Genomic DNA, 15,264 nt, shown 5'->3' with positions numbered 1-15,264 from the left:
AACTCTTTTACTGAACTGTTCACAATAACTTAGTCTCTGCCCTACTTTTTCTGCTGCTGTTAATATTATCCTATACTCATCTGACCAGATATTGTTGCCCTCTTTCCATTTCACTTCACTGAACCTCACTGTGTCTAGACTGAGCTTTAGTGCTTCCCTCATCAAATTTTCTAGCTTCCCTACCACTTTTAAACTTTAGGCATTCTACACCCACAACTCTTCGGGGGGAGGGGGGGGTTATACTTTTGTTGGTTATTCAATCTTTCTCATGGTCACCTCCCTCTTGGCAGAACTTCGCAGAGATCCAAAAGGGGGACCAATCCAGAATCTACTGCCACTGGAGAGATCATTATAACACTTTTTTAATTGCAAGCCACATGTATGGGCCTTTAAAGCAGTGATTTCCATTGCCTTCTGCATCCTCATGCCCTTGATCACTGCTGAGCCTTGTACTTTTTAGGGGCAGTTTCCCACCCCAAGGCTAAGACAGTGGCCTCAACCTCTGTCCGCTTTTCCGCCCTCTTTGTGTGCAAATGCCACAATAACTTCTGCAGCTGCAAACCCACGTGGTGTGAACCAAGTAACTAACATTAAAAGATATCCTCAGCCATCAAGTAAACATACAACTTCCTCAAACCTCCACCCTTAGAGAATACATGTGCATGGGGGGAACTGATTGAGGGGATCAAAATGTGAATCAGTAAAAAACAAATATCTGCAACAGGTAACGGTTCTGGGCTCTTTTCAGTTGGTTTCTGGATGTCACTGTATGCAATGCCTGGATACTCTCCTGCAAAAATGAAAATACTATCACTGATATAAGTTTTCGATGAGAAGGCGAGGATATTTGCAACACCACCGAAAGGACTTTGATGAGCCCTCCTGTACTGTAGAAAATGAGCTCCAGTGTAATGGAACGAACCAACCAATTGTGAAAATATATGAACACGGAATACCATATCAAGTAACTCATTACATTTGTAATCTGCACGTGTGATAGATTTCTTTCTTTCAGTAGAAAGATGTGTAAACTATCCATAGGCTATAAATGTAAGCATCACTCAATAGTTCTTAGCATTACGTATATGGTAAATTACGGTATATTAAAACAAGAAAGGTAAAAACATTTCACTTTAAATGCTTGTTTTTCAATACAACTAACAAGGAAGAAGTAATAAATGTAAAAAAAATTAACAAAAACAATTCAGGTACTACAGGGTTAATACTGGATTTTTAATTTGGAGGAGCAGGACTCAAATTACCGCCTAACCATTTAAGCTTTCTGTAGATTTCCTGAATTACTTCAGGTAAATGCTGGAATGGCCAGTCCCCCTCGAATGAAGACCAAGTTTCTTATCTGGCAATAATCTACCCTTCTGTCAATCACTAGGTCAGGGATCAGAAACAGGGAAAAGTTTTCTATTTTTGACACAAGTGTGGTACAAAACACTTGCAGATGTGGTGGCAGTGGCAAGGATAATGATGGTGGAGGGGAGATGATGCACAATACACAGTAGAAAGTGTCCAGCTGACCTTTATTCTGGCCGACATACAAGAAACCTTAGATGGAAATGAAGCCAAATCATAAATTGGCAGAGAAAGGTTTTTATGATTTTCAGACCAACATGGAGCTGGGCAGAAGAGAAATGTCCATATTAGGTCTGGATAGGGATTCACCTTATGTGAGCATCAACAAAAAGAATAAAATGTTGTGTATGCCCTCAAGCAGAGCTGGGCATAGAAAGGAACTGTAGGAATACTTTTCACAGGTTTAAACCAAGAACATTAAAACAAATGTGCCTAGATGGACAGCAAAGCTAACGGGAAACGCAAATTTGACTTTGAAGCAGACAACAACCATCTAGATACATACAGTTTCTTTCCGTTTGTGATACAGGTGGGAGTATTGGGTGAAGATTACAAAACTGTCCTATAATGTGCTCTATTTCAATTGGTGGGTTTGTAAGGGGGGGGGGGTGTTCCACACTGATGTGATGTTTACACAATGAAGTAATTTTAATTTGGAAAATATATGCAGTTTTAAGTATGTACAGTGAACGAACACACCTGAATAAAAAATGTTTGATGGGTTCATTTAGAAGCAAAGGACATTTCAGAATTTGAACTAATCTACTCTTGAATGTAAGCCCTTCAGCTTTTACAAATTAGATGCAAATTATTCTCCCACCGTTGTATGTACATGATGAACATATATACATGCTTGATAAACAACTGAGCTGTGTCAAGTATTCCTTAAATTTCTAACTGATGGACAGTAAGAATCCGAACTTTCTTCCACCAAATTTATCATGGGAATAAAATTTTATTTAAAGATACTCTAGGCAATGAAATTTTTTCACATGGGCTATACGTATGATCTGCAATAAACAAAAGTGCTTCATCAGCAGATGACATGTGGGCTGTGTAAATTACATGGGTTGGTTCTTTCGTTATTCCAACAGATATATGTTCACATACTGCAGCCATAGACGAGATTACGAACACATGCCTGTGCAGTGGCACTTAACTATGTATTATCCATTTAACTCTGGTGGCAGAAGAAATGTTAAATGCTAGTATTTCTCTGGTGATGTGAGGGGAGTTGGTAACAAAGTTCCTGAGCACTAGATTTTGTGGGAGTGTCCTGGGTAAAATTCCAAATTGTTTGCACAATACACAGTAGAAAGTGTCCAGTATCTTCTGGAGAATAGGCATGTGACACTGCTGGTGGTGACTTGAGCATCAGATGAGGATTTTCAGGTAGGAGGTACCCTTGGTGCTATTCGAAAGGATTAGGCTTCGTGTTGGCACTGTGTTTCACTGTGACAGTTCTCTTCATCCATAAAACACAAACGCAACACCACACTGTATGTTATACTAGCTCTCTTATTACTCTTCCATACTACACAGACGTATTACACTGTATGTTATACTAGCTCTCTTATTACTCATCCACACTACACAGACGTATTCAATACTTTCTAAAACGCCAGAAGAAGACAACGGTGAACTATCATCTCTACAATGCCAATGATGGATTCTCATGTCTGCCTCCAACACTCATTTCCTGAGTACAGTACTGATTTAGAGAGACTCCCGAGATCTTACCACCTCTGATATCTACATTATGAACCAATACGGGACTAGTTCTGGTACCTGCTTGGCACTTGGCTCTCTGCAATCTGAGGATACTATTACTCTGTACTGCACGACACTGAATGACACTCCAGAGAAGGGCAATGACCAATGTTCAATTTATTGCTTAATGATCACTATGAAAACGGTACTTTACCTCAATCCTGAATGGAACCATTATGAGTCACTAAATCCCAGTAAATACTTCCTGTCTAAAATTGAGTAGAGACATGCTTCAGTGTAACAATGTGAACAACGTTTCCAATTAGTCCTGAAAACTGCCTGGGGAAAATGAAGTAATGAACTGGTAAGCTGACATGCTGTTAGCACATAGATCTACTTAATCTACTGATGCTAAACTTGTGCAGTAAGTATTCTTCGCAATTGAGCTGGCAAAACAGTGATGACAGGGATGTATTATTGTTTGCACAGTCACAAAATGAAACCCACCAACACACAATGCACTCAGTCACAATAAAGTGGTACATAGATTAGTCTATCTGCACCAAATTCTCAAATACATAATGCAATTAAAAGACAATATGTAAGCACATACAAAATGCTGCCACAAACAACTTTAAACCAGCAAGCACTAGATGATTACACTTTATTACAAAACCATCTACTCAGTCAAACAGAATTCCTCCACACATAAAACTGCAAACATCAGCAGACTGTTAATCACTAAAATAAATACTAAATTTTTGTAACAGATGTCACCACATTTTAAAAATTCCAAAGTATTGAAGAAGTTAGCAAATTCAAAAAGAGAAATACATCGACAACTATGGTGAACTACTGCAGTTCTCTGTTGTTGACTTCTAAAATATTATTAGGCTGGTCTGTGAAATGTGAAATTTGAATACCTCACAGCTTCCCTGAAATTTTTGTTGTGACTAACATTTGTAGTGCAGCATGACGTCTACGTTAGGTAGAAAGATTGTAATATGGTTGAGAGTATGCGAACCCGATGACTGAATGCCAAATGAAGACTGTAGTAACTGACTGATATGTTGTGTAGCCTAATGTTAACATTTGTGTCACATTTAAATTTGCTTTAAACCCCCCCCCCCCCCAACCTTGCAACCAGGTTTCTTCTCTCTGTGTAGCAAAGGAGTCATATAGACCCAAAGCAATACGCTGGATATGCAGTCAGTATCTTAACGAACCAACATAAAAACATACATTACAGTTGTTCAATGTAACAGTGATACTGCTTTCATAAAGATTATGGCCAAAAAAAAAAAAATTAAATTGGGGACTCAGTGCTAAAACTAATTAATAAATTTTAATGTGTTGTAAATATAAAACATCACTAGGTACAGCTGACTCAGGGAGAGAGTCATATTTTGGAGGTAAAAAAACAAAAAGCATAGTGAGATGATCTTCCAATATGCTTATGGGGTCATACTGACCCCAGTGGTACTATGAAGGTTAATGGTACTACAAAGGTAACGCACTTTTCGCTGTGAAAACGAAAACTGCAAGGTAAATGCAGAAAATGTATATACAATAATGGGAATGTATCCAAAGAGTATTTTGATGCTTGTTATGCAAATACACTGTTAATAAAGTACGAAAAATACAAGGAGGGAGGGGTACACTACATAATTTACATATATCTTCGTAACAGTGCTATCCTTACATTGTAAAGATTATCGTGACAAATTTCCTCAAGTGTTCATAGGACACTCAAAAAGACTCTCTTCCTCATCAGAGATCTATAAGCATTTTTCAAATCTCACGCATATGCCAAGGCAGCTGTTGTGCGGCTTTCCAGGTTCAATGTATTTATTTTGCACATGGATTCTATTCAATATTTTCTTTGGGTCTCAAATTGCTACACATAATTGCTTCACCACCTTTTTCCCCCTGGTCTTACAATGCTGTATGGAACATTTGGATCAGAATTTATTTCCACATAAAGTCATGAAATTATTTCACCCACAAAAAACTAGTTTTTCATGTGGTGTCTGTGCTGCTTATATTTTGAGGAACTAATGTTCTTCCTCAGTAGGTTTTTATAGACAAGTATTTCCTTTCCAATCTGGTTCTTGGCTCTTGATCTCTTAATTTTCAATGAAACTTTCTAAGCAAAGAGTCCAAGGGGAGGGAGGGAGAGTTGAGGGGCGGGGGTGGGGGGTGGGGGGAAGAGAGTGAGAGAGAGAGAGAGAGAGAGAGAGAGAGAGAGAGAGAGAGAGAGCGAGAGAGAGAGAGGAGGGGGGTAGGTTCTGAATATACGTAGAATTCTTTGTTAAGTTATGCAACGGAATTTTCATTTAAGAAGTATTACATGATTGTTGCCCAAAACCATGGGAAAATTATCATACGCGTCATTCCATGTCAAATCAACCAATTTTACTACATGATTTGAACCATGACCTCTCAGATTTGGATGAATTTTTTTTTCAGGTAATGTACCCTCCAACACTAGTTTAAATTTGAGATTTCAAATTTTTCTGATCTTTGGTTTTTGAGTTTCAGGGGTTTAAAAATAAAAAACCTCAGTTTTTCATCAATTTATGATTGTTTTAAAATGATGTAGCTAAAAAACTATACAACCTAAAGAACTCAAACTTGCACCATTGTTTTCCTCTAAAAATTCCCTTAAATTTGATATGTAACATGACTATGCTACCTAAATCGGAAAATTTTAAACTATTCCAAAAAAACATTTTTTGAAATTTCCAAAATACGTACCCTCAGATTGCTTTATAAAAATTGTGTGTGTTGTCCAGTCTGACTGACTACATGCATGCAAAATTTCAAGATGGGATCTCAATGGGTTCTTGTATAAAATAATATTTTACTACCGCAAAACACACTAGTGAGGTGAAAAGTAGACTATTTCTACACTATGAATACTAAGGTAGGCCTATGTAATTCTAACAAACTTAAATTATTATGTTAGCCCTTTTATGCAACATTACCCTCTTATTGTTTGTTAATTCATTAAATGATACGATGTTGTTTTAATTTAATGTTCATGATTCTTTTAACTATGCATCAAAAGGAGGTGAACACATTTTAAATGATAATATACGTGCTAAAAGTTAAAATTTTGAATAAAGCCACTCACCTTCATCCTTAGTTGTAAATGGCAGAGATTATCTATTTTTTGGTTTTCCAGTGTCATTTGTAATCATTTACAACAAGTTCCTTATATCAGAAATTGGCATGTAAGTAATTTCACTTGGGAAAAAGATTAACTTGTTGATATCTGCATGGATAGAACTGTATTTGTAATACCAATTGGTATTTACAAAGTTAATACACATGGTATTTATACAGCTTAGTGTTTAGTGAGGGTAGGTGTAACATACTTTAAACGTGCTTCTTTTAATGATCTTTTAAGATATTTTTCCAAAGTGAGAGAAGACAACTTCATTTCTTTGGCACTTAAAGTGTAGGTTCTTCCCGTAGCTGTTGTTGGATTTGCTGTTAGTAAAAGAGTATTTCCTGGGACATCTAATATATCTCTTGGTTGTGGATAGTAAAAATACTTGGCTGGACCCTTTGGGTGTAAAAAATTTATTTGGTACATGTCATTGTATTTTTCTTCAATGCACCCTAGCCACAAAGAGTCGTCATATGCTACTGTCAAATAACCAGCAGTAATATTTTCCAGATGTGACGGTGTTATTTGGTCCAGTGTTGTCACATATTCAAGAGACTCATCCAGACTAAAATGATAAGGCTTGACAGTAATTTGATTCTCTGTGCAGTGTTTATATGAGTGAAACTTTTGTGTTCCCACAATCGCTTTTGAGTCACTAAAACAAGGAAGTAAGTATTCTTTGGTCAGTTCATAGTCCTCTGTTGTGCAATATTCAAAGTCAATGTTTTTTATGTTTTCCATGGCAAATAGAAGTGATTTGGGTGTTAAGATTTGTTGGTCATATGGCCTTTGTAAGTTGGCTTTAGCAGCTAGCCGCTTCATAGTTCCGCCAAGGCCATCACATGCGCTCTTGCCACGGGATGTCGCAAAGAACTCCCACTCTGCCTCAACTTCAAAATCAGTTTTATGCAAACACAAATTAAGGAAGTTTTTCTTATTTTATATTGTGCAGCGCTGCCATCAGAAAAGTAAGCAATTTTTTAAAGTGCAAAAGGCAAGTTTTGTTTTATGATTTCTACTAGTTTTTTCTGGAATACATAGAAAGCGATTGCATTATGTTACAGGCACTCTGTTATGAAGACATACTGCAGATGTTTTAATTTTCCCTCCCATTTATAATATATGATGAAAGGATGCAGTGTAGCTTCCCCATTACATCAAGGTGGCCATAAGTGGGGTAGTGGCCAAAACTAGAGCCTTGACCCTATATGAAAATCTCACATTTTTTTATAATAAAAAGTGAATGTCGAATAAAAGCGTAAGATTCTTAAGTTATTATGTATTTTATTCTTGCATTAAAATATCATTTAATGAATTAACAAACAATAAGAGGGTAATGTTGCATAAAAAGGCTAACATAATAATTTAAGTTTGTTAGAATTACATAGGCCTACCTTGGTATTCATAGTCTGCTTTTCACCTAACTAGTGTGTATTGCGGTAGTAAAATATTATTTTATACAAGAACCCATTGAGATCCCATCTTGAAATTTTGCATACATGTAGTCAGTCAGACTGGACAACACACATAATTTTTATACAGCAATCTGAGGGTACGTATTTTGAAATTTCAAAAAATGTTTTTTTGGAATAGTTTAAAATTTTCAGATTTAGGTAGCACCGTCATGTTACATATCAAATCGAAGGGAATTTAGTCTATAGAGGCAAACAATGGTGCAAGTTTGAGCTCTCTAGGTTGTATAGTTTTTGAGCTATAGCATTTTAAAACAATCATTGATTGATCAAAAAATGAGGTTATTTTTATTTTTAAACCCTTGAAACACAAAAACCAAATGTCAGAAAAATTTGAAATTTCAAATTTAAACTAGTGTTAGTAGGTACATTACCTGAAGGGAAAAAAAAAATATTCATCCAAATCTGAGATATCAAGGTTCAGACTGTTAGTTGATTTGACATGGAATGACCCATACAGGAAATTCAAGTGAGTAGGCTTATAGTGATAAAAATTACTAAGACAGAAAAGGCTGCTTCGTCCTTACGGTGGTGATCTCTTCCGGGGTCAGCCTGAAGAGGGTTGGGTCGTTTTGGGGGAAGAGGTCAAACAGCGAGAACATTGATCTCATCGGGTTAGGGAAGGACGGAGAAGGAAGTCGGCTGTGCCCTTTCAGAGGAACCACCCCGGCATTTGCCTGGAGCGAGTTAGGGAAATCACGAAAAACCTAAATCAGGATGGCCAGACGTGCGATTGAGCCGCTGTCCTCCCAAATGCGAGTCCAGTGTGCTAACCACTGCGCCACTCGCTCGGTTCAGCCTCAACAGGTGGGTCCTTCTTAGTTTAAGAGTTAATGACCTGCTCCCTTCCCTACCTTCCCCTATCAACCTCTCCTTCCTCTCAATAGAAGAAAAACACAGTGCCAAAAGCAGGGATCACTATTTTCATTTTCAAATGTTTCTATGTGCAATATCTGGAATGTTGTTGTTGTGGTCTTCAGTCCTGAGACTGGTTTGATGCAGCTCTCCATGCTACTCCATCCTGTGCAAGCTTCTTCATCTCCCAGTACCTACTGCACTACATCCTTCTGAATCTGCTTAGTGTATTGATCTCTTGGTCTCCCTCTACGATTTTTACCATCCACGCTGCCCTCCAATGCTAAATTTGTGATCCCTTGATGCCTCAAAACATGTCCTACCAACCGATCCCTTCTTCTAGTCAAGTTGTGCCACAAACTTCTCTTCTCCCCAATCCTATTCAATACCTCCACATTAGTTACGTGATCTACCCATCTAATCTTCAGCATTCTTCTGTAGCACCACATTTCGAAAGCTTCTATTCTCTTCTTGTCCAAACTATTTATCGTCCATGTTTCACTTCCATACAAATACTTTCAGAAACGACTTCCTGACACTTAAATCTATACTGGATGTTAACAAATTTCTCTTCTTCAGAAACGATTTCCTTGCCATTGCCAGTCTACATTTTATATATCTTCTCTACTTCAACCATCATCAGTTATTTTACTCCCTAAATAGCAAAACTCCTTTACTACTTTAAGTGTCTCATTTCCTAATCTAATCCCCTCAGTATCACCCGATTTCGTTTGACTACATTCCATTATCCTCATTTTGCTTTTGTTGATGTTCATCTTATATCCTCCTTTCAAGACACTGTCCATTCCGTTCAACTGCTCTTCCAAGTCCTTTGCTGTCTCTGACAGAATTACAATGCCATCGGCAAACCTCAAAGTTTTTACTTCTTCTCCATGAATTTTAATACCTACTCCGAATTTTTCTTTTGTTTCCTTTACTGCTTGCTCAATATACAGATTGAATAACATCGGGGAGAGGCTACAACCCTGTCTTACTCCCTTCCCAACCACTGCTTCCCTTTCATGTCCCTCGACTCTTATAACTGCCATCTGGTTTCTGTACAAATTGTAAATAGCCTTTCGCTCCTTGTATTTTACCCCTGCCACCTTCAGAATGTGAAAGAGAGTATTCCAGTCAACATTGTCAAAAGCTTTCTCTAAGTCTACAAATGCTAGAAACGTAGGTTTGCCTTTTCTTAATCTTTCTTCTAAGATAAGTCGTAAGGTTAGTATTGCCTCACGTGTTCCAACATTTCTACGGAATCTAAACTGATCTTCCCCGAGGTCCGCTTCTACCAGTTTTTCCATTCGTCTGTAAAGAATTCGCGTTAGTATTTTGCAGCTGTGACTTATTAAACTGATAGTTCGGTAATTTTCACATCTGTCAACACCTGCTTTCTTTGGGATTGGAATTATTATATTCTTCTTGAAGTCTGAGGGTATTTCACCTGTCTCATACATCTTGCTCACCAGATGGTAGAGTTTTGTCAGGACTGGCTCTCCCAAGGCTATCAGTAGTTCTAATGGAATGTTGTCTACTCCCGGGGCCTTGTTTCGACTCAGGTCTTTCAGTGCTCTGTCAAACTCTTCACGCAGTATCGTATCTCCCATTTCATCTTCATCTACATCCTCTTCCATTTCCATAATATTGTCCTCAAGTACATCGCCCTTGTATAAACCCTCTATATACTCCTTCCACCTTTCTGCCTTCCCTTCTTTGCTTAGAACTGGGTTGCCACCTGAGCTCTTGATATTCATACAAGTGGTTCTCTTCTCTCCAAAGGTCTCTTTAATTTTCCTGTAGGCAGTATCTATCTTACCCCTAGCGAGACAAGCCTCTACATCCTTACATTTGTCCTCTAGCCATCCCTGCTTAGCCATTTTGCACTTCCTGTCGATCTCATTTTTGAGACGTTTGTATTCCTTTTTGCCTGCTTCATTTACTGCATTTTTATATTTTCTCCTTTCATCAATTAAATTCAATATTTCTTCTGTTACCCAAGGATTTGTATTAGCCCTCGTCTTTTTACCTACTTGATCCTCTGCTGCCTTCACTACTTCATCCCTCAGAGCTACCCATTCTTCTTCTACTGTATTTCTTTCCCCCATTCCTGTCAATTGTTCCCTTATGCTCTCCCTGAAACTCTCTACATTCTCTGGTTCTTTCAGTTTATCCAGGTCCCATCTCCTTAAATTCCCACCTTTTTGCAGTTTCTTCAGTTTCAATCTGCAGTTCATAACCAATAGATTGTGGTCAGAATCCACATCTGCCCCTGGAAATGTCTTACAATTTAAAACCTGGTTCCTAAATCTCTGTCTTACCATTATATAATCTATCTGATAGCTTTTAGTATCTCCAGGATTCTTCCAGGTATACAAATTTCTTTTATGATTCTTGAACCAAGTGTTAGCTATGATTAAGTTATGCTCTGTGCAAAATTCTACAAGGCGGCTTCCTCTTTCATTTCTCCCCCCCAATCCATATTCACCTACTATGTTTCCTTCTCTCCGTTTTCCTACTGACGAATTCCAGTCACCCATGACTATTAAATTTTCGTCTCCCTTCACTATCTGAATAATTTCTTTTATCTTGTCATACATTTCATCAATTTCTTCATCATCTGCAGAGCTAGTTGGCATATAAACTTGTACTACTGTAGTTGGCATGGGCTTTGCGTCTATCTTGGCCACAATAATGCGTTCACTATGCTGTTTGTAGTAGCTAACCCGCACTCCTATTTTTTAATTCATTATTAAACCTACTCCTGCATTACCCCTATTTGATTTTGTATTTATAAATCTGTAATCACCTGACCAAAAGTATTGTTCCTCCTGCCACCGAACTTCACTAATTCCCACTACATGCCACTTTCCAAAAGTAAATCATGGCAAACCATTCCATGTTTTTTGAGAAAAGAATCTTGTCTTGCTACAAAATGAGAGAATTTGTCGTCATGAGACACAAAGGTGTTCATAAACAAGAAAAAAGCAAAAGATCATTATAATTGACTGACTGTAGAGAGGATCACTTCCATATTTCACAGACTTTTGATTACCTCAAAAAATCAAGGTGTGAACTTATTTTAGTAACAGCACGAAAAGAATGTCTCACTATTCAGAACAATGTACTGAACTAATTAAGTATAATGGTTAGATAGTTTTTCCCAGTCACTGGGAGTGAACAAATACAGATGATATTTCACATCAGTGATACTAAACAGTAATTCCGCCAGTAAGTCCGGATAAGATGTCTGGCACTAAGTGTCCAGAACAAATGAATTAATACACTAAGAACATGAGGGGGCTTCTGGCCTAAGCTTTAGCAGTGTAAATGACCATTGATATATTTGGGAAACATTCAACCTAACAATACCACAGACCTGCACTGAATCGTCAGTGTTGCAACATAAACCACTCATCAAAATCTGACATATGTAAAAGACCAGCCATAACAAGAATTATTTTGTTGACTTCACCAATTATCAACTAAACTGTCACTCTTCCAAACTTAACCAGATCTTTGGCTACGCTACAATCATTAACTGTAATCACACTTCAAAAGATTAAACAGAATCAAGCAACTGCCAATGTTTTGCTCAAGCTTTGTGAATGTGTGTCAGTTGACATGCACATTGGCAGGAGCAACCAAACCAATACAGAAAAAATTCTCCAACATTTACATCGCAGTGAACACCAATTAGGCCCTATGTCACTAAAATTGACTAGTGTACGTAGGATACAAAAAAAGTGGTAGAAGTCTTGCTTTGCTTATGGCAAAAAGAGATGGGCAAGCGGACTGAATAAACATCAGGAGAGTCCAACAGATTTTTTCCCCCCCTTCCTATGTTTCTTTCAGCACATGTAAGACAAAATTTTGCATTTCTTTTCATTTATTTCCAGCAAGTAATGGAAATTCCCTTTTGACACTGACTTATCTGAAAATGACTTCGCAAAAATTAATTTGAATGCCTGCTCACGGGATTGTAGTGTGAAATGCATCATGGTACAAAATGCTGATGGTAGCAATTTATACCATAATTTTTACATAATCTCAATGCAACTGAGAAGCCCGACACTTATCAAAATATTTTACTATGGAAATATTCCAAAGATGTGGGAGGTACCAGAAATCTTTAGATCAAATATGCAAATGCATCATGCTCATTGGCTCTCATGGTAAGTGGGTAACAGTCCGACAAATCTATGAATCACTTTAATTCAGTCCTGCTGAATGAAAAACATACAGTGGTGCTATGAGGCAGGAGACAGGGTAGGAAATGTGGGGTGGAGAGGTGTGACATACAGTAACGGATGAAGAATATTTGCTAGCAACTGACCCATGGTTTATTTCGTTCTACCTACAGGCTCTTCACTGTATACGAACAATTTTGAGATACAGCATGTCATCAACTTGTTTACAAGACATCAATATTATTGTCTGTGCAAACTAAGTTAGCACCACACAATAACTGACAGGAACAATCAAACACGAGTGTCAACTTAAGCTTTCACGGACAGTATAACTATAACAAGTATGTGCAAAATATATTGTGATGTCAAAATGTATACAGTGAGTACAAAACAAATAATTCTAACCGTGTGCGTACAATACAGAAAAAAAAGATACTTTCCACATGAACAATGTCACATTCACAACAAGGCAATTGCCTTATTAGCTTAAAATTAGGATAGAGACACGAGTAGTTGCATGCCTGGTGAATATGGAATTTTGCTGAACTAAGATTCCTATGAGAAAAAAGATGATGCTATGACTGCAAAAAACATGAATTGGTTCCCAAACTCTTAAATAATTTCTCAGTCTGTAGAATACTAATTTCTACGTTTTGTACTGAATATTACTTCATTATCAACTAACTGCACAAATTGTAATAAACATGCTGCTGACATCTTTTCCACGTGTGTAATATACTTTTGGAGTGTACCACATACTTGGAAAAGGTCTTACTTCAAAAAATACTTAATTCAATTGTCCTAACTCTGAAATTTGACATCTTAGATAACTATTTTTGAGGTACACCCTGACTTGGTTTTTCGTACTTTTACGCATATAAAACTTGTAATCTTGGTTCAGCACATAACATTTCCTACTGAATTGATAGAAAAGACAGTAAATGTTATGATTTACTTAAAGCTTGCGCACATGCAGAAAATCTTAAGCCTACATCGACTGAACTGTCCCAGCGTTTTGTATTGGATTTTTACATTGTTTTTATTACAGGATAAAAATAAACAATCGGCTCCACACCCAAAACATTTCAACCACCGCATCACAACAATATACGCGACAATTAATTCTATAATAACTGACACGTATTTTTATTAAATTAACACTCAAGAAGTACAACTATTTTATATTTTTTAAACTAAATATGAAATATGCTACCCACTAACCTTGTTGGGAGATAAAGGCCTGTCCTGAAACTTCCAAATATTTCAACTGTTGAATCTGGCCACAAACTACGAATCACTTTTTTAATCTTTCGAACCACACTAAGGCGAAGCTCATGTTCTGCTTGCGTTGGGCTCATGTACTCGTAAAAGTCCTCGATCTCTTCATGAAGACTGAAAATCGTATTCTTTCATTAGCTAAGAGGCATAAAATTTACGATACGAAACGTTCGAAAGTCGAACTGAATAAAAAACCACATACCCGATGACACCACGACCGTAGGTTTTATTCGAATTTCTCCATGGGCAACCACCGTGCTCACCAACCAACGACGCCTGGTTAAAGTTCATGCCATAAGTACTTGCACGATTTTTCCTTTTCCTGCGTGTACGCTTGTAGTACGTATTATTATTTATCACACGATCATGAAAATCTTCATTGTTCGTTAAACTATCTAAATGAATGTAATCCTGTCCTTTCTGTCCTATTGCTGGACTAGTATCTATAATATTCATACTATCAAGCCCCTTTTGGGCTTCCCAAATGCGTGTCCACAGCACTTTCGATGGTCCGTCTTGCTCTGGCTGAAACCAACCTATACTGGGATCCATAAAACGCACCAGCCCTTTTGCAGGTGCTCAGACAACTTAAAGACACCACCACTATGCGCTTTTGAAGACTTTTATCACTATTCTACTACAAATATAACCACCAACAGCACGATCTGCACACACATCAACCGGCTGCAGTTCCATAAACTACCGCGAGATGACGGTAGCACACGAAAGCAGATATGATCCAATTTGGCTAAAATATTACGGTTATTTGATAAGAGGGCGTAACAAATAATACTGTCGTATAATATGTAATTTTAAAGAACACCACATGCCGTGTGCAAATAAACCATAACCTGTGATGCAAGAGCATTGATTTGCAACGATGAAGACTAGCTTCAACGTTTACATTGCAGGTGACAAATCCGATCAGGGACAAACTATTTTCCCTTCCAGTAAAAGTCTCGTGGCTATTAATAGACCAGTGGAACAGCGATGCTAAGGTATTTGAGATAGAAGGCGTCGAATATACACAACTCTGGAGCATTCATTTGTATTAAATGATGCAGAAATTTCTGGAATTTGCCAGGTCTATTGTAATTTCTGTGATTACCGACAGAGTTCACTGCGGTCACCATATTCATCTTTAGTATTTGTTAGGCTGCGTATCTCATAAGAAAAGGGGGGAAAAATATTTGAACGATATCATACTCCGTTTTTC

General features: G+C 37.6%; 1 protein-coding gene across 2 annotated transcripts in view; it reads right to left on the bottom strand.

Moving 5' to 3' along the window:
* The window catches only part of LOC126194778 (terminal nucleotidyltransferase 4B-like), a 57,193-nt gene extending 42,141 nt beyond the window's left edge, over positions 1-15,052 (bottom strand). The window contains exons 1-2 of one of the 2 annotated variants that reach the window (XM_049933075.1): positions 14,251-15,052; positions 13,992-14,162 (exon numbers count right to left, since the gene is read on the bottom strand). In XM_049933075.1, the coding sequence (XP_049789032.1) occupies positions 13,992-14,162; positions 14,251-14,600 (521 nt within the window). In that variant the 5' untranslated portion in view covers positions 14,601-15,052. The remainder of the gene's footprint in view (positions 1-13,991; positions 14,163-14,250) is intronic. The other variant, XM_049933076.1, reaches the window with a different exon arrangement.
* Positions 15,053-15,264: the final 212 nt, after the last annotated feature.

This window comes from Schistocerca nitens, chromosome 7 (genome assembly GCF_023898315.1).
Source record: "Schistocerca nitens isolate TAMUIC-IGC-003100 chromosome 7, iqSchNite1.1, whole genome shotgun sequence".
Classification (NCBI taxonomy): Eukaryota; Metazoa; Arthropoda; class Insecta; order Orthoptera; family Acrididae; genus Schistocerca; species Schistocerca nitens.
The sequence above is the reverse complement of the archived record's forward strand: the minus strand, read 5'-3'. Positions and strand labels throughout refer to the sequence as shown.